Below are 18759 nucleotides of genomic sequence, written 5' to 3'. Positions count from 1 at the left end.
CAAAAATGATTACAGAAAAACTACAAAAAATGCAACATGACATGGAGAGCAGTGTCAACATCACAACAATACCTGCCAATTATGAACAGAAACAACAGCAGGTCAAAGTTGTACTGATAGGGAAAGACACTTAAAGCATATCTGCTAAATAACACAACGAAAACTAGTGCCTCAGAAGTTACCACTGACATGAGCTGACACCTATGTGACAAAGTCTCCATAAAAACTCATGAACTTCATAATTCTGGAATCTCCAAGACAACTGTTATTAAGAAACTACTTTTATCCAAAAGCAATTCACAAATAAGGATCCCATGGTTTAAGGAGCCTAAAACCTGGACCCGTTTGCAGTGGACAAAAAGTGATATATTGAGATGCCTTTGAGCCTTTTACCTACATCCGGATATATCGAGATGTCTATTGAGATGCTTTTGAGCCTTTTACCTACATCCGGATGTGCTGTTTGGGGAAAGTCAACAGATGCTTTCAACCCACAGTGTCTGTCTCTAACTGAAACATGGTGGTGGATCTATAATGGTATGTGTGGCCACTTCGAGTAATTATGTCCAATTGCTATTGTAAGGTGGTGTAACAAGCAAAGAATGTGAGACCATTTTACTAGACCAGCTGCAACTGATACTGCAAACACTATTTTCTCATGATCTTCTATAGGATAATGAACCCCAAACACACAGTTAAACAATGTCAGGAATGTTTCATGAACAACAAAATGATCTCAAATGCATTCCATGGTCTCATCCATCAACTTTACCTCCTTATAATTGCTTAAACAACTTTAGACCGTTCTTCTTAAAGAATGGCCCAATATTCTCTATGTATATAACCACATAATCTATTTAAAAAATAGAACAATGTAAAATATATTAAAGGCAACTTACTTCATTCGTGTACACATTTAAAACAATACATTTGTTTTATGTATAAAATCCATCTTGACGTATGACTTGCAGTAATATTGCCTGCTATAGGACCCACACCCTATCACCACATACGGGCAGGCACACACACACACACACACACACACACACACACACACACACACACACACACACACACACACACACACACACACACTCACTCACTCACTCAGTTAGAGCGAGAGAGAGAATTTTAGTGACGCTGAGGAGACTACAAATAAAGGTGCACCGAACGGGACAACGCATTGTTGAAACTTCAAGAAGGTACAGTGCTTCTTCAGACAGCAAGACATCTAGAACAATGAGTAAGTATTAATTCCCGAACTTTTGAACTAGCTTTCGAACCACAGTAGGCTGCAGGAGGTAAGATCTTATAAAACTATAACTATAATCTAATTAAACGTGTGTAATAATTTCGTGGAAACATATTTCGTTCAAATTAAGTTACTTTTATATAAAGATAATTTAATTTGACATACCAGAACAATATGCATGTTTTAGGCTTTGCTGCAAGAATATTTCAATAATGCAGCCATGCAGCGTCAAGGCTAATTGTTACCAAGAGAGGGTGTTGCTTTTAATAGCAGGCAGTTGGTTCAGCTCTTTATCAATATTACTATTACAGAAGACTTCATCATTACTGGTTCATTCCTGATCCGGATAGAACAGTGTCCATGAACGGCCCAGTACTACAATATATTGACCTAAAATATGATAAGGTATATGAAAAAATGCGAGACACGTGGTCATCGGTTCGTTTACAGTGTAAGCTATGATAAACTTAGTCGACGGATTTGAATTTAAGCAATTGGCTCATGACCATGCGTGTCAACTTCCTTTCCTCAGGAGTTTAAAATAAAGCTTTGTAAAGAGAGTAGCCTGCACGTTGATGCAAACCCAAAAAGAACTTTAGACTCCCCCCCCCCCCCCCAAACATTTGTATCAGTGCTCTTCTTTTGAGGTTTAAGAAGAAATGAAACCATGCATTCACTCAACTAAATGAAATGAATTCATTGAACGGACACCATGTGTTGTGTGTGTGTTTGTGTGTGCGTACGTGCGTGCGAAAGAGACAAAGTAACTTTTTCATTTCTCGTGTAAAACTGCCGCTAAAATGCTACAGGAAAAACATGTAAAACAAATCCCTGTGTAAATTAATTAAAATTTTCAAATAAGTGCTACATTTTTTGTATATATTTTTAAAAAATGTAATGAGATTATGTGTAATGTTTTCCTGTCACCATACGATACATTTGGTCCCCATAAAAGGCCTCTTGCATGAACAAGATTTTAACATGTCAGAATGCACCAAACAACAAAATGTCACAGTCCTTGCCAACCTCATTAGGGATTGAGTTAATTAAAGACATTTGTATTTTAATCCTAAAAGGCTGATTTTATTACTTCATAGCCTAAAAGAGATGGTATGTTCAAGAGAGTTAACAGGTTTATGAATGTGTGAGTGTCTGTGTGTGTGCCCACACATGCATCAACTTTTAAAATAAAAGAAAGAGCATCTTAAATGCCAAATCTGTTGCACTGTTGGATTTATCAAACCACATGCTAATGTACTGATCTCACAATGAAACACATATGGACCATACAAATGCAGCACTTTCGGTACTTTGATATAATTGGTAGCAGCTGTAGAGCTAGCTAAAGACTATGCCCATGAACATCACACTGTGAGCAGGTCTTCTTTTTCTAAACCCCTTTTTAGTCCAGAACCTTATAGTGTTGACCTGTGATTCTTAAATAGAGAACATGTAAGATGACTAGACTAAAGCTTTAGTGTATGGTCCCTGAAGGGTTTTCCCTGAATTTGAGTGAATATCTTTCCTCCCTTAGAGTCTCTAAGACACTTCCCACCTGCCTTAAGCAAGCTGAATTACTATGATCCTCCCTAGATCAGCACGTGAGGGTCTTCAGTGCCCTCTCACTGCTTCATACCCTCTGGATTAGGATGGGCAGAGAGTTTATGCACCCTGCCAATTGCCAGACTGGCTCTTTTCCATCATCTGACCACTGACACACTTAATCTAAGGACAATCAAATCACATGGGAGATGCATCAATCTTAGGCCAAGGAACTGGGTATAAATTGTGAGTGTTAAAATTAACAGCAGGCTCCCTAAAATCAACCTAGAAATCTCTCATCTGCTGATTGTATTTGGACATACTCTGAAGCATAACTGGTGGAGTGTATATATATATATATATATTACTGCTTTAGTACACATGGGGAAAAAGTAGAGTGACATAGAACTCAGGAATTTCCAGATTTCCAGATTCCATAGCCTAAAGGCAAAGGAGTGGGTATGCTGAAGATAGTTAACAGGCTTATCAAGTGTGTGTTTCTGTGTGTGTGCACACATGTCTTCTTGCAGAAGTTTAAAATTAACCTCTATAAAAAGAGCAGCTAAAATGCCACTTAAACAAAATGCTGTTTTCTCTGACCTGGTGCAGAACTCAGGAATTTACAGATTACAGAACAAGGACAAATGGATGGCATTCCCCTTATTCCCCTTTCACCTTATGATTTCACACACTCATGGTTACAGTTGATTTGAAAGTTCATGTGCCCTCGTTTCTCATTTTGTTCATCATAAATTATTCTTTCTTCATCTGCAACTCCTTAGCTCTAGACATTGGATCCTGGGACCTGGCGTGCGAGTTCAATAACATGGACCACCACACGGAGCTAAATGGCACGGACCGGCTGATTGTGAGGAGAGGACAGCCCTTCACTGTCAGCCTGAGCCTGCGCTCTGGCTCCTACCAGCCGGGAACCCACCAACTCTGCATCACAGCAGACACGGGTATCGCTGCCTAAAGCTTAGCATGTCTCCATTCACTGGGAGATTTTTGACGTGCTTGATCTGTTAACCTAGCAGTTTCGTAGCGAGCTGGAGTTATTTGTTCCAGCCATGGGTGTGAACTTTGGTCCTGTTTAAACTGATCATCTAGCAGCAATTAAAATAAGCCTACTGTATAAACCAAGTGCTCAAACATAACCGTATGTGGGCTTGTTCCCAAGAGACTGTTACTGCTAAATGTGATCCCAGAATGTTGTCTGTGACAGATTAAGGCAGGCATAAGGCATACATACAAAAGTAAGAGAGCAAGAGTGGAAGGATGAGAGATAAGATAAAAATAGAAACCACAGAAAAAAGTGTGTGTAAGTGAGAGAGAGAGAGAAAGAAAGAGAGAGAGTGGTAAGGGAAGACATGGCCTCAGTGGATAATACTGAATAAAACTGAGTGTGTAATACTTTGTCTAATTACTTGTACAGTTATTTTCAGTTTGCAGGAGATAAGTACTATTAATATAGGCTAAGTTACTGCATGTGTGTAAATGCTTCATGGGAAAGCTGCTAGACATAGAATTTATTTTAAAGATGAATTAATTTAGCAAATGACATATCAAATATCGTAAGTTTTGTATTGCAGGAATATTTGGAGAATGTTTTGCCAGTTTCTAAGTTATGCAGCACTGAGATTATTACCATAATTGTTATCTTGGGGCAGCTGTGATATTATCTTTTTATATTCATATGTTTGACAGTGTGTAATGTCAAAATTAGGCTTTATTAAAGTATATTGAATATTAATGGATGTTCCAATGTATTGTAGTGGTGAGGTTTTCATCTTTTATTGATGTTGGATCCTGGTTTGCCGATACTCCTGGACCAGCACTAAGTGCCCTCTGACACTATGGTGTTTGTGTTATTGGGCAGTTGGTGCAATGGTCAGAAGTCAAAAGTGCCAAGGTATATAGTTCAGTCAAAAGGTACTACAAGACAGTAGAAGGGGGAAGTCTGGGGGTTTAAGGAACAGTCAAGCTGAAAAAATGCAGCTGAACAATCAAATTTTTGCTGTGATACAGACACAGTTACCAAGCATCAGAGCATCAAAAACTGGCTTAAAACGTTAGATACCATAAGGGAGAATAAACTAGTACATAAAATTAAATTAAATGAAAATAAGAGAATTCCCTCAATTCAAAAATTACATGAGAACAACCAAACTAAAGGCCAAAACTGTTAACATATCACCATGAAATATTTTCACCATGGAAAACAGAAGACAGTAAAGCGACATAGACTCTTGCAGTGTCTGTAACATTCACTGGGTTCTTCACAGTTCACCTTCCAGGTGACAGCAATACAGCAGCTGCCTTCTGACATTATATAATTACTTTGACACATGAGGATGCTAAACATTCACTTAAATTCTGTATTTGAATGCTTTTGAGATTGAAAGTTGAAGCTGGAGATACCCTTGATGTATTGTTACAATGTCCTAGGAGTAGGATAGTTCCTGCACATGGCCATAACATTCCAAACAAGCCTGTACACCGTGTGTTCATCACTATGAATGTGGGTCATGTTACTGAAAGGTCGTCCGGGTCAGACTGAGCATACCTCTGGAGGCGCCAGTGTCTCTGGAAACTGATCAGGAGCTCTTAGCGGACACATGCTAAAACAGCTGGACAATGTATAGCGAGTTCAAAGTGTTTTCCAGACACACGGCAACATTTGGGTAATTAAAGCGATAAGGACTGTTAGCAGTTGCAACTCAGGAAATTATTTTTCATAAGCTTTTACAGAAAAGCATCTGGTTAATCAAAAATAACAACACCATCAAAGAAGTAATGTGCAATATGTAGCATGTAGGCTCATCTGCAGATACACATATCATATGATACTTGATTTATTCAAATATTAGGACAGTGTCTATCTTTGCTGTTATTATGATAATTAATGCAATGTCCAGTGTCTGACAGAACCCACCACAGGATTCAGTTAAGAACTATAAGATACTACACCACTGGCAATTACACATTATCATCTATCTTACATCGTCAAGCCTATTCAGAACCAAGCATACCCATTCCTGGCATGCTTCCCATTTGCAGAGCAATGGAATTCTGGTATGCAAGTCCATTAGACTGTGTAGTTCAGGGTACAGTCGCATTCCCAGAAATTGTATGGGCCATAATTGGGCATATTATTACAATGCTTGTTCATGCCATCCACAGAACATCTTAGGGGATTTGTTCAAACCTTTGAACAAATTTTGGGAATTATTAGCTTTCACATCTTGGTTTTCAGACAAGAATTTTTTGCTTAATGGATACCTTTAAGGAAACTGATAGAATGTTGTGAACTCGTGAAGGTGGTTTGGTTAAACAAACCTCCAGGATCTGTGACACTTTCCATAAGAGACAGCATGTCCACTGTAATTAAAAAGGAATCTAATTATTTACTGTTCACATGTAATTGTTTCATCCAAGCTGAAGAGAATGTGGAATTCCAGTCCTGTTATATTTTGAAAAAGAACATCTCTGCTGACATATTGGCTACAACTGCAGGTCAAATACCAAAAGCTGTATTACTAAGCAAGCTAAATGCATTGACCTAATTTGGTAATTTATGATCTTTATTTTTGTGTGCGTCTTGCTAAAGGAAAACAGCCGATGGAGGAGTATGGCACCAGGGCTGTTTTTGGCCTGAGCGATGTTATTGATAACACTCATTGGAGTGCTGTGGTAACCAGTCCCCCTGCGGACACGATCACCTTGTCCATCTGTTCTGCCCCTGATGCACCTATTGGCCGCTACATACTGACTTTGGACAGCCAGATTCAGTTTGAGCTGATCTTGCTGTTCAACCCTTGGTGTCCTCGTGAGTTTTTTTTTTTTTATTATTATTATTTTTTACTATAGACCACAGATAGACCAGTGAAGCTATATATACTTAACAATTACTGAATATATGTCATGTGTATCATATATATATATATATATATATATATATATATATATATATATATATATATACACTGATCTATAGCATGTGCAGGATGTTGTTTTGGTTTCTTTGCTGGCCAGGTGATGCAGTGTACATGGACAGTAAAGACAAGCTAGAGGAGTATGTTTTGGCTCAGGATGGCATCATCTACAGGGGTGATGCTAAATATCCTGTCCCTTTACCATGGTACTTTGGCCAGGTGGGTGCTTAAAAACATAAATGTGTGCATGCAAACACTCTTCCACTTATGCACCCCTCCCCCCCACAAACACACACACACACACACACACACACACACAGAGTTAACAGTATTTATGTAAGTTGCAACCACATACAGCAGACATTCCAAAAAATTGACTTACACCAAAAGGAACCCCCCTTTCCTCCTTAAAAAGATAAGAATCCAAAAATGTAGTCACTGATGGAGAGAAGAAATGAAAGTTGAGCAAGTGCAGGATTGTAGAAAAATATTTTCTGATAGCCATCACCAATATTTGATCATTAATAAATGATCATTAATAATGTGTTTTCTCTAAGAAGACTGTTAATTTCTAATAGTGCATTAGAAATCACAATTTTTGATCATTTGTTTGTGGATTATGCTACATTTTCTACCAGAGTTTTCTAAACATGGTGTTTGTGTTATTTTTCAACTTAATTTATATGGATTGAATTGAGGTTATGGCGAAGGTTAAGCACATGGTATAGTTAGCGCCGGGGTTAAAGTTTGTGCTAATGAGGAACATTCATGAGACCTGTTTACATATTTACATTTTCAAAAGAGCGCCAGAGTATTCCTAAGGCTAACTCTTTAGTGGGACATTATAATTGGCAACTGTGTTTTACTGTAATTCTCAGTTTGAAGATAGCATTCTGGATATATGTCTGAGAATTCTGGATGTGAACCCAAAATACCAGAGGAATCCTGGGAAAGACTGCTCTGGACGCAGAAACCCTGTATACGTCACCAGAGTGCTCAGTGCTATGGTGAGAGTTACAAACATGCATGCATATCATTATGTCCATTATGATCACTGGCTCCATTTTCAAACCTTCGCATCTACACACAACATCTTCTTCCCTCCTCCCAGGTGAACAGTAATGACAGAGATAATGGGGTATTAGTAGGCTGCTGGAAGAACTCATTTGAAGATGGAATCAGTCCCATGTCATGGAAGGGGAGCGTGAACATTCTAAGGAACTGGAATTCCACTTCCTGTATGTCTGTCCGCTATGGTCAGTGCTGGGTGTTTGCAGCTGTTGCCTGTACTGGTAAGAAAATAAATGTTTAATTTGTATATGTTTAGACACCACAAGCACAATACACTTGAGAATTGATTGGGTTTTGTGTTAAAATTTTCATTATCACTACAAGATCTATCTATTATGGGAGCATGATTGAACATGCTGCAAGACTAATGCATCCAATGCACAAATAGTGTGTTTTACTTGTCCATTTGAATAAATGAGCTGAGGATTTTGGCCATTTGTTCTCAGTGTCTCGTGCTCTGGGGATCCCGTGCAGAGTGGTGACTAACTACCTTTCAGCCCACGACACCAACACCAACCTGGTGATTGAGCGCTACTATGATGAAAAGGGCCAGCTGTTGAACAGCACCAGAGACATGATTTGGTAAGAACCAGGGTGCTATATCACACTGGTTCATCTTCTGCTGATTTACTATGTGGAGAAAGTAGTGAGAATGACCATGAGGCTCACAGTCCCTCATCAGTTCTGAAAACCTCAGTATGAACAGCCATGCACCATGTTCCAGCTTCACACATATGAGAGTAGGAACAATTTTCAACAATGAGCTACCAGCAGTTTCATTAAAAAACCATTGGTATAGGCCCCACACTAGTGTAAATGAAGGGATGGCACTTTCTGTACTCCAGGCCCACGTAGCAGGCCCATATTATAATTCTTTTCAGTTCAGGTCTGACCTGGAGCTTTTCAAAGTTCTATACATAGTCTTTAGGCCTTTGCATGTGGTCTGCCTTAAACATGGAAAACGTTAGCAACAGAAGCACGAAAATAAAACTATCCCCATCAAATAGTCAAACCAATGTTCTCTACATTAATTGATCATACTCGTAGGTACAAGACTACCACTTGTTTATTTGCTTTGACTTTGCAGTACCAGTAAGCAGTAATGGAAAAGGGAGGCATACTTAACAAAAGCACATGCAGTTTGTACCTGAGCTATATTTGTAAATGTTTGCATAAATGGATGTGCTGTGGTGAATATGAATGGGTGTTTTTGTTGCCATAGGAACTACCATTGCTGGGTGGAAAGCTGGATGACTCGCCCTGACCTGAAAGCAGGCTTTGACGGCTGGCAGGCCAGTGACCCCACACCCCAGGAGAAGAGTGAGGGTATGCATTCACTTCTAATTCACAGTCTTTTGGCAGTTAGTAATGTAGTTAAAGTCCATCTACTAAATCTAGTACAGGATAATTAAAAGCTAAATTCTAATGGTTGCAAAATGCACTGATATGAGATGAGTTGCTATTGTAATGAATAGCGTGAAATGATCATCAAACTGACCTGTGGCACTTGCCCTCCCTCCTCTAGGGGTGTACTGTTGTGGGCCAGTCCCTTTGCAAGCGATAAAGGAGGGCGAGCTCACGCTGAAGTATGACGCTCCATTCGTGTTTGCGGAGGTCAATGCAGATTTGGAAACGTACCTGAAGTATAAGGATGGCAGCATGAAGAGGCTCTATGACAAGAGCAAGGTTGGCCAGAAGATCAGCACCAAGAGTGTGGGAAGTGACCAGCGAGAAGACATTACACACCTATACAAGTACGCAGAAGGTAAGGTATCATCCACCTGCCCACAAACACACATGCACAAACATACCATACCAATCACCTATTCTTAATACATATTGTGCAAGTAGAGGTGTAAATTTGTTTTAATTGGCATTTAGAACATATCTCAGTATACACAACAATCCTTACACCAAATGTTTTCCAGAAATAAACCCTGAATGTCTGCACAATGTTAAAAATTTCCGCCATCTTTAAATGCACTAGAAACATTCTCTCCTTCCTCATATAAGCAATAATAACAAGCATTTTTGTAATTTCCTACTTCTCATAGATGAACATTACCTCAGTCTGTGAAACTAGTTACTGGGACACCAAAGGCTTTTAGCTGATTGTACAGTAGTACTTTGAGAAGTTGGATCACTGTGTAATGCGAAGTGGAGTGCTTGGCTGAATCATGACACTGAACAGGATCAGTTCCTGACAGCCATGCCCACTGATGCTGTAATGTCATCTCTGGGGCAGGTTCTGATGAGGAGCGTGAGGTGTTTCAAAAAGCCAACCACCAAAACAAACTACTTAAGCAGCAGGACAACACTGGCCTCCACATCACCATCAAGGTCTCCGCGGAGATGCGAAAAGGTTGTGACTTCGATGTCTTCGCCTTGGTTACCAACAGCACATCTGTGGATAAGAAGTGCCGCCTGGTGTTTGCCTCCCGCGCTGTGGCCTACGATGGAACTATTGGGCAGGAGTGTGGGTTTAAAGACCTGCTGAATGTGGAACTACCTCCTGGAGGAGGTGTGTGTGTTTGTTTATGAGTGAATGCGTTTATGTGGGCACATGAATGTGTTTGTACATCAAAGAGAAGTATATTTAAATTATAATGTCCTAAAAATGGGTGTGTATATGTGTGCAGAGCGGAAAGTCCCCCTGAGGTTGAACTACAGTAAATACTGCAATGCTATAACTCAGGACAATCTTATCCGTCTTGGCGCCTTGCTTATAGACTACAGCACCAGAGATGCCATTCTGGACATGCGTACCATTGTCCTTGAAAACCCAGAGATCTGTATCAGGGTAACACCATTCACCATAACAACCCTGCAATTAAATGACAATATAATGAGTGAGTGGACAGTCACTTTTTCATATTATGTCAATGGCTTTGCGTTTTAGATCCTGGGAGAGCCAAAAGTGAACCGCAGACTGGCAGCAGAAGTTACCTTACAGAACCCACTATCAGAACCATTGGAGGCATGTTGCTTCAGCATAGAGGGAGCCAACCTCACTGGGAACAAGCCCATAACAGAAATGTATGTTGTACAATTTGCTTACGTTAAAGACCCTGTATATGTGTTTGTGTCAGGTCTCATGAAAAGTGCAGTCTGAAATGTTAAAACTATTTAAACAGACTTGTAATAATTACTTGTAAATGTAAAACATTTAACAGTCACACAAAAGCACTTAACTGATCCATGAACCAAGAAAACTATTAGCTACAGTAATACCACAAAACATTTGACTTTAATCAGTCAATACTGTTTACACAAACAGAAGTAGCAGACAACACAGATTTTCCCCTTAGCTTATTTACCAAGATTCTTGTCAGAAACAATAATAAATACTAGGCCCATTTGTGTTAGAATCTAAAGAGGTTTTATTGCTGGTACAGTGTGTCTGTATGTGTGTGTGTGTGTGTGTGTGTGTGTGTGTGTGTGTGTGTGTGTGTGTGTGTGTGTGTGTGTGTGTGTGTGTGTGTGTGTGTGTGTGTGTGTGTGTGTGTGTGTGTGTAAATATATCCTGCTGGACAGAGGCCTGAAGTGCTTGTAGTGTCAATCATTCTGGTTATATGCCGAGTCTGGCAGATCATAACATGTTCAGCTACTGCTTGTAGCTTTCTTGTGATTATGATTCTGTGATGGTTTGATCTGTAGGCTGCTAGAAATATTAAGTTCTTTGTGACTTTATCCTTGATGGTTGGTATTACTGTGCTGTTCCAGATTGAACTTCAGTATTCTAACAGTTAGTGCTTTTAAGTAATGATGATCATTAATGTAGTAAACAATCATGGCTATATGGCTTTTTCCTGTAGTTCAGCAGAGACTGATGTTTAAATATTTATGTTTCTCAGGATCCCAACCCGAGTGGAACCTGGTCAGGAAGTCAAGGCCAAAATCTACTTCACACCCACCCATTGTGGCGTACGCAAACTTTTGGTGGATTTTAACAGCGACAAACTGGGACATGTTAAGGGATTCAGGAATGTGATCATTGGCAAATAAGTGCCCTTTAATACTCCAGTATAGCCAAGCTAGAAGATGCTAGTGTGGGAAAGTGTTTGCACAGTGTTTGCACAGTGTTGCAAAGCTTGTGTTAATGTAAAACAAGAATGTGAAAAGCCAAATTTATAATTTCTGTGTCATGAAATTGTGAGAAATTCATGTTCTGTATTGGGTATTATTAACATTATATTACTTTCTAAAACCAGGCTGTTATATGTAATTCTAATAATACATTAGTCTGGTCCTTTTTAAATAATCCTTTGTGAACCTTGAGAATACTGTAATACCATGTAAGAACATGCTGGTTGAGAAGAAAACGGTACTGAAATGTGTATTTTACTTCTAAGACTTGTCAGCATGTAGGTGTTTTTGAGGACATTTAGAATAGAGCATTACACACATATATGGGGATGACTATGTGCACATACATTAAGGTGTACACATGAACTATGGCACTGCCCATTTACTTTGGACTTAATCAAACATTACAAATAGGAAAAACATTTCAATCTGTTGAGAGCAGTCTATCACCAACTGGCATTCCAGCATTCATGTCCTACAGCTAATGCTACATCTACTGACCTGGGCAAAGTTTAATAGGCTTTCTCACAGCTTTACATTGCAAAATTTCATAAAGTTCCCCCACTGACTAACACAAAGAAGGGCTTTTTATACAGCTTCAGCATTATCATTCAACTTCCATTTGGCAACGATTGTGAAATTGACAGTGTTTGTATAAGGAGGTGTGGTGAAAAAAGAACACCTACAAACCTACAGTATATGCAAAGAACAATAGTAATTTTCAGTTCAGATCTGACCTGGAGCTTTAAAAGATCATGGACCTTTAGCTCAGGAAGTGAGTGTTCATATTAATAAAATTAAATATGTACCAAATATGTTTTATGTGTCCATTGTCCAGTGATTATTATCCAAGTCTTTTGAAATATTATTCAGTTACACATTTAATTTAGTGATATATATATATCAACAATGTCATGGAACTACTGAAATGATTTTCATACCTTCAAACCAATGACTTAATACTACTGGCTTTCTGTCATTATTTTTTATAAACTTGAATTGTTGCCTGGACATGCAGCAGGATGAAGGAAACAGAAGATATATACATAGCCTGGAAACTGAGTTAGAAAACAGAAAAAGTACTCCTGCTTGTACTCAACATGGATGGTCTTATTTCAGTGGAAAATTCTTTGGCCTGTGTCCAAGAAACTTGTTGCATCAAGGTGGGTTGTCAGGATTCTCCGTAAATCATGCGGTGAAATAAGAGATAAAGGTAGGAAGGCTAAGTGCATTGTCAGTTCATATCCAATTGAAACAATGTTTCTTATTCATGCAGTGTGCACATACTGTTATCAAAAAGCCTTCTGAGTGGCTATATTTCAACCCTTCAGACACCTTGTACATTGACTGAAGAACCTAAGACAGCCTCATTGATTCTATCTCCATGGGCCAAAGCAGTATGCAATGGATCTACTCATGTTTTCATACTGTTTCAGGTATAAACAGAGGCAATTGTATTCCATTCCAGTTTTTGTCTGGGGTTTGGTGTAAATCTTGCTGCTTATCAGTTAAGGGTGTATGTTCTCTGACATGAAAAATGACATCATCAGGATAATGCTAACTAAATGCCAAGATTTTCCCAAAAAACTGCAGTATTCAACTGCTGGTATGCTCATTACCCCAGGTATGCTTCCTTGTGTATGTTCTATGCTATCAACAAGACATATATTTAATCATATTCTTTCCATTCCATTAGTGAATTAAGATGCTATTTTAAAACAATTATCAAAATAAAATAATTTTTAATATGTGATTGTTAAACTGCAAAGTGGATTTTCCCTGTGAAGATTATTGCCAAAAAACACTTGTCCCTTTCCCAGTCAGACTTAAACCTGCTAACTCGTTAAATATCAAAAGGCTTCAAATATGTGAACAAGCCATGAATCTTTAGCCGGGGTGTGGACCAAATTGTTATCTGCATAACTGTTACCAAAATGGAAAAAAACCCAACAACATTCGTCTTGTAGGAACTCTATTAACATTTGAATGTTTTTTAAGTTAACTTAATTAACTGAACTGAGGTACCATTTACCCTGCCACCTGTGTAACCAATGCCCTGAACATTTATTCATAGTTGTAGTTACATCACTAATTTATCTTTCACTCAATTTGATAAATTTGCTACTCACATCAATGGATACATTCTGGATCTGGTAAGGAATACCTAACACTGAAGGTACGCTTATGGATGTTTCAAAGTACAAACTGCTTTATTAAAGCATGGCAAGGCAAGTTCATTTGTACAGCTCTTATGTCACACAGTGCCAATTCATAGCGCTTACCATTGACTGTGTTGTGTTCTAATTCTCTATCAGATCCTTTGTCTTATTGCAGCCCCACAGAGGCCACTGTGGTCAATACAGATGTGGGGTGAATGAACTTTCAACAAACCCCCATTATTGTTCTGGAACTCAAATGTCTGGTGTCAATATCCTTCAATCGGAGAAAAACCAAACAACATTTTTTAACTTCGGAGTGTTAATACACAGCATATATGCACAGAGGTTATGCCCTTGAGTTTATTACTTTCTTTTTTCATTATATTTTTTTGCTTAATGGTCACCCTCCGAATCCCACTCATCTGGTCCCACAATGGCTAAAGATGTTAGAATTTTATATACTCCAGCCTGTATCATTGGTATTACAGTGTGATTGCTTTGTCATTTCAGTTCTTGGCTAAGTAACAAATTTGGTCAACTTTTTTGCTCTTTCTCTTAAAAGTTTCATTAACTACTGTTAGCACACAAGCTATTTCACAATGGAGCTGGACGCACTGAAACATTTTTGGGAAATTCCTTGTGTGTCCTGTTGAACTTTTGACAACTTCTTCTATTTGATCTCTGAGATGGCTTCATCCTTCCCCCCCTCACAGGGCTTCAACAATTCACGTTGTCCATGTGTCAGTTTGACCTCAAGGTGAGGGCCATGTTGAAAACATGACTAGGCCAAAGCTCTCTGGAATTTTGACTGCTGACTCTGAAGATAAATAGGTCAACTTGTAATCAATTTTCAAAACGAGACCCTGAACAACAGAAGATGGACGAGATATCTTTTTTTGTAAGTACAGAATGCCCCAGGAAAATTACATATTGCTTGATTACGTTGCAGAAAAGGCATTATAAATATGTAATGCTTTTGTTTGTATAACAAAAAAAGATTCATATTCATGTTCAAATATTAATCTTTTCCCCCTTCATTACAATTACAGTTTTTCTTTCTTTTTTTTTTTTGCCATGGTAGCATTTCAAGTGAGTAATGTTGTATTCAATAACTGTTGTGTTTTCACATTTTCATGAACAGATAATACAAATAATACAGCCCCTAAAGGAGAATTATTTAGAGACAACATGTTATATTAAGGACAATTAACTAATACAAATTATTCTGTTACCAAAGTATATTTTAAACAATCATATGCAATGCAAGTTTTGTTCCAGTTAATGTACAATAGTTAGAAGAAAATTGTGTAAAAATTATTTACATTTCTACAGAACTGTGACCTGGTCTTTTAAAAACACAGAATTACTTCTGTTAGAGAAATTTGTTGTTGATTTAATTCTGTGTTTTGGATTATTATAATATTGGCCCAATGACCCAACCATTTTTTGAACATTAGGTCACAGATACATTCTTGGTTTAGTATTTAGAGACAATGAATATTGTAAACATATTCTGTTTTTTTTCTGTTAAAGGTCTCACTTAAACTACTGTTTTGCATTTTTTTTTTAAAATTTTGTGTGGGCTTTTTATGCATCAATCTCAAACTGGTTTTCGGTGGTCTAGGCTGTTTGGACAGTTTTCTCATGGTGCGTTTACATACTGAGTTTACTCTGGATTTTTAAAATAGATTGCAACTGGCAACTCATTGCTCTCTCAATGATTGCAAGCCATCCAGGCCTTGGGGCAGCAAATCAGATCCACAGTATAGCCCTCCCCCACCCCCACCATCAGGCTTCGTAGTTGGGATTGGTGTATCGTTTCAAATGCAGTGTCTTAAAAATGCAATGCTCTGTACATTTATCAAAATGTTCAGCCTTTGTCTCATCTATCTATGGAACACTGAGGTGCTCTTGAGCAATTTTTTGGAAATCAGAGATCTCGTCTGTTGTAACATTCCATTCAGTTTTACTTGCGTTCTGTGTATCTGTTTTGCTGAAGTCTTGAACACAGATATTATCATATGCAAAGGGTGTCTGCAGATACTCAGCTGTCACATGGGGTCGTTGTCACTTGTTTGAGGATTGTGTGGAATGCATGTGCACTAATCTCTGCAGAACACCCACTGATAAACAGTTCAGCAGTGCTACTGAATTTCCTGACTATGAAATGATGGAGGCCCAAATCCTAAGAAACCCTTTTGTGACCAATTTAGGCCTTATTAACTTGAACACCATTTCTTCTAAGGTTCTTTAAGATCTCTTTTGATCACACTACATTGCACATATTGCAACAGTTTACTGCTGTAAAGAGCATGCTACCAAAAGGGTTTTTAATATGGCATGGCAAATCAGTACCATGCCTTCATTGACTGGAATACCTGACAACAAAAATCCCTTTTAGACTTCTTTCAAGTTCACTTTCCTAGAGGTTTTTTCATTGAGAATGACTACTTAAATCTTCAATAAATATAAAGGAATGTAAAATATGTTATGTTTGTTAAGTAAGACTATTTATTATTATGACCTAGAAGGATCACAGATCACATTTTAGAAATCATGCATGCAAAAGCCCAAGTGATTTAAAAGGGTTCACAAGCATTTTTGCTATACTAAACTATGTAGGTGATAATGCTCAAACATGAAAGTCTCCTAAGACATACTGTTGACCTTTAAAACCAACTACTAAGCCTGCTTATAAACAAATAATGTCACTATCAGTCACTTCTCAAAATGACATGTACATGAAGGTTTACCTACTGCTTCACACCACATTTGATTACATTTAATATTTAATCACATTTAATATACATGTAATCATAATCTTATGAACACATGCATAAGCTTATTGTAATAAATTGTAATAAATAGGCCAGTCCTACATTTTCTAAAGAATTATATTTAGTATAAAATGTAATGGTCATTTTTCAAAACGCTACCCTAGGGTGGAAAAAAGTCCCACCATTACATCTCTAAGGATGCCATGTGTCTAGGAAACCAGGAACGAGATTAGTGCAAATCTAGAGGTGCGCAGTACCTAAACACATGCAGACACATGAAATAAAGTAAAATGTTGAAAGATTTTATGTTTTAATCATTTATATTTACTATGTCCCTTTTTATGTGTTTTTGTGTTCCTTTTCATTATGTTTTTGTTGGTGACAGCACCTAGACTGCTTGGCTGTTGGTCACCTCTGTTTTCAGCTTTATCCTTTTTTTCACGTCACATAAAGAAAAGAATGGAACCTAACAAACTTTAGTTTCCGTGATAATAGATGTTGTTTGTACCTTTACCTGAGGAAATGACCCGCAACTTTTTTTTAACCACGACTAGTTGATTTATTTATTTATTTTAGGTTACCTTTGTTCCTACTTGAGTCATTAACTCTCTCAAGTAACAACACTTCTGTTTTTTGGATACTCTGGGGCAAATCATAGAGCAGACTGCTGAAAGAGCTGAACAGAATCAAATGTTACCAGTAGAAAGAATATGAACAGGAAACGGTGAAAACCGAGCTCTCTTGGCACACAAGGACAAGTGTTCATTGCTAAGGGACTTAGCAAGGGGTCAGTGTCTTGGTTTCACCTTGAAGTGCCTCCTAATGTTCATACCCAAGACGCACTTCACACACTCATGTGACTTTCCACTCTATTGTACACTTTCAATCAACAAGTAGCAATGCAGTGAATTAAAAAATGTTGAGCTGTTCAGTAAAGATCATCAATGAGAAGGTGTGTGTGTGTGTGTGTGTGTGTATGTATATATATATATATATATATATATATATATATATATATATATATATATATATATATATGCACACAAATTTTTTTTGTGGACAGTAAGATAGAAAGTGGGTGGGGAGTGCAGGCTAGGTTTCCCTGCTGCAGTTGTAATTTAGTTCAGTTTGATGTTTAAATGTGTAGCATTTCCCTAATGTGTAATTGTTAGTGCGGTTGTTTTAGTTTGACATATCATTTTATAGTGAATTTGTGTGTTGCTGTGCAACATGCATATTTGTGTATATGTCAAATTTTAATATTACTGTAATTAAATTATTTTAATATTTTTGGATTTTAAAGTTCTAATGATGAGTATAACATATTTAAAAGATAAGTTTAAATACAATTTGTCAGTTTGTCTACCAAGGATGAGACATTATGAGAAATAATGGCATCATTTTAAGTTAATAAATGTATGTTTGGCCTAGCTGCTGAGAGATCTTGTTGCGTTAAAAAACTTGCTCATGAATTACAGATGTAAGCCCTCACTGTAGAGCTCCAGCCGCTGTGAGGCATGGACCCCAACACTACTGCCCACCCTTAACTTATGTCAATAAGAGATGAGGCATTTAGCTACATTTTGAGGTTAATACAGGAGTAGTATTAATGTAGTTTCTTTGGCTTGTCTGGGTGACTGCCAGCATGTGTGCCTAGAACTGAATGACAAAGAAGCTTCACAAACTGGAATATACTTTCCACAGGGAAATAGTTGAAGACATGGTAAATAATTTACATTCCATTAAACATTTCCTTATTATTTTTGATAATCTGTGGATAGAACATGCTGGTGAAAGTTAAAACTCTTCTTAATAGTAATATATTTTGCACAAAAAAAGTAAATTATACATTATAATGAAGAAAATTTAATTCTAGCTTACATACCTTGGGGTGGCAAGTCACCTCTCAGGACTGAATCAGTACACACAAACCCTGA

At 37.8% G+C, this 18759-nt stretch overlaps 1 protein-coding gene across 1 annotated transcript; it reads left to right on the top strand.

The window, feature by feature from the left end:
* Positions 1-1088: 1088 nt before the first annotated feature.
* On the top strand, positions 1089-12703 carry tgm2b (transglutaminase 2b). Its single transcript, XM_026997379.3, has 13 exons — positions 1089-1243; positions 3577-3756; positions 6405-6623; positions 6830-6948; positions 7608-7736; positions 7841-8021; positions 8247-8382; positions 9023-9126; positions 9326-9565; positions 10046-10321; positions 10440-10600; positions 10700-10836; positions 11655-12703. The coding sequence occupies exons 1-13, from the start codon at positions 1240-1242 to the stop codon at positions 11803-11805; spliced, it is 2037 nt and encodes a 678-aa protein (XP_026853180.2). The 5' UTR covers positions 1089-1239; the 3' UTR covers positions 11806-12703.
* Positions 12704-18759: the final 6056 nt, after the last annotated feature.

The sequence above is a fragment of the Electrophorus electricus genome, chromosome 7 (assembly GCF_041902795.1).
Source record: "Electrophorus electricus isolate QZ-2024a chromosome 7, ASM4190279v1, whole genome shotgun sequence".
NCBI lineage: Eukaryota > Metazoa > Chordata > Actinopteri > Gymnotiformes > Gymnotidae > Electrophorus > Electrophorus electricus.
The sequence above is the reverse complement of the archived record's forward strand: the minus strand, read 5'-3'. Positions and strand labels throughout refer to the sequence as shown.

What these genes read in the sequence shown, in the direction of transcription:
- tgm2b (XM_026997379.3), top strand. An exon ending in CCTATACAAGTACGCAGAAG is followed by an intron (nt 9,566 to 10,045) that starts GTAAGGTATCAT and finishes TCTCTGGGGCAG; the next exon opens with GTTCTGATGAGGAGCGTGAG. An exon ending in AACAAGCCCATAACAGAAAT is followed by an intron (nt 10,837 to 11,654) that starts GTATGTTGTACA and finishes TATGTTTCTCAG; the next exon opens with GATCCCAACCCGAGTGGAAC.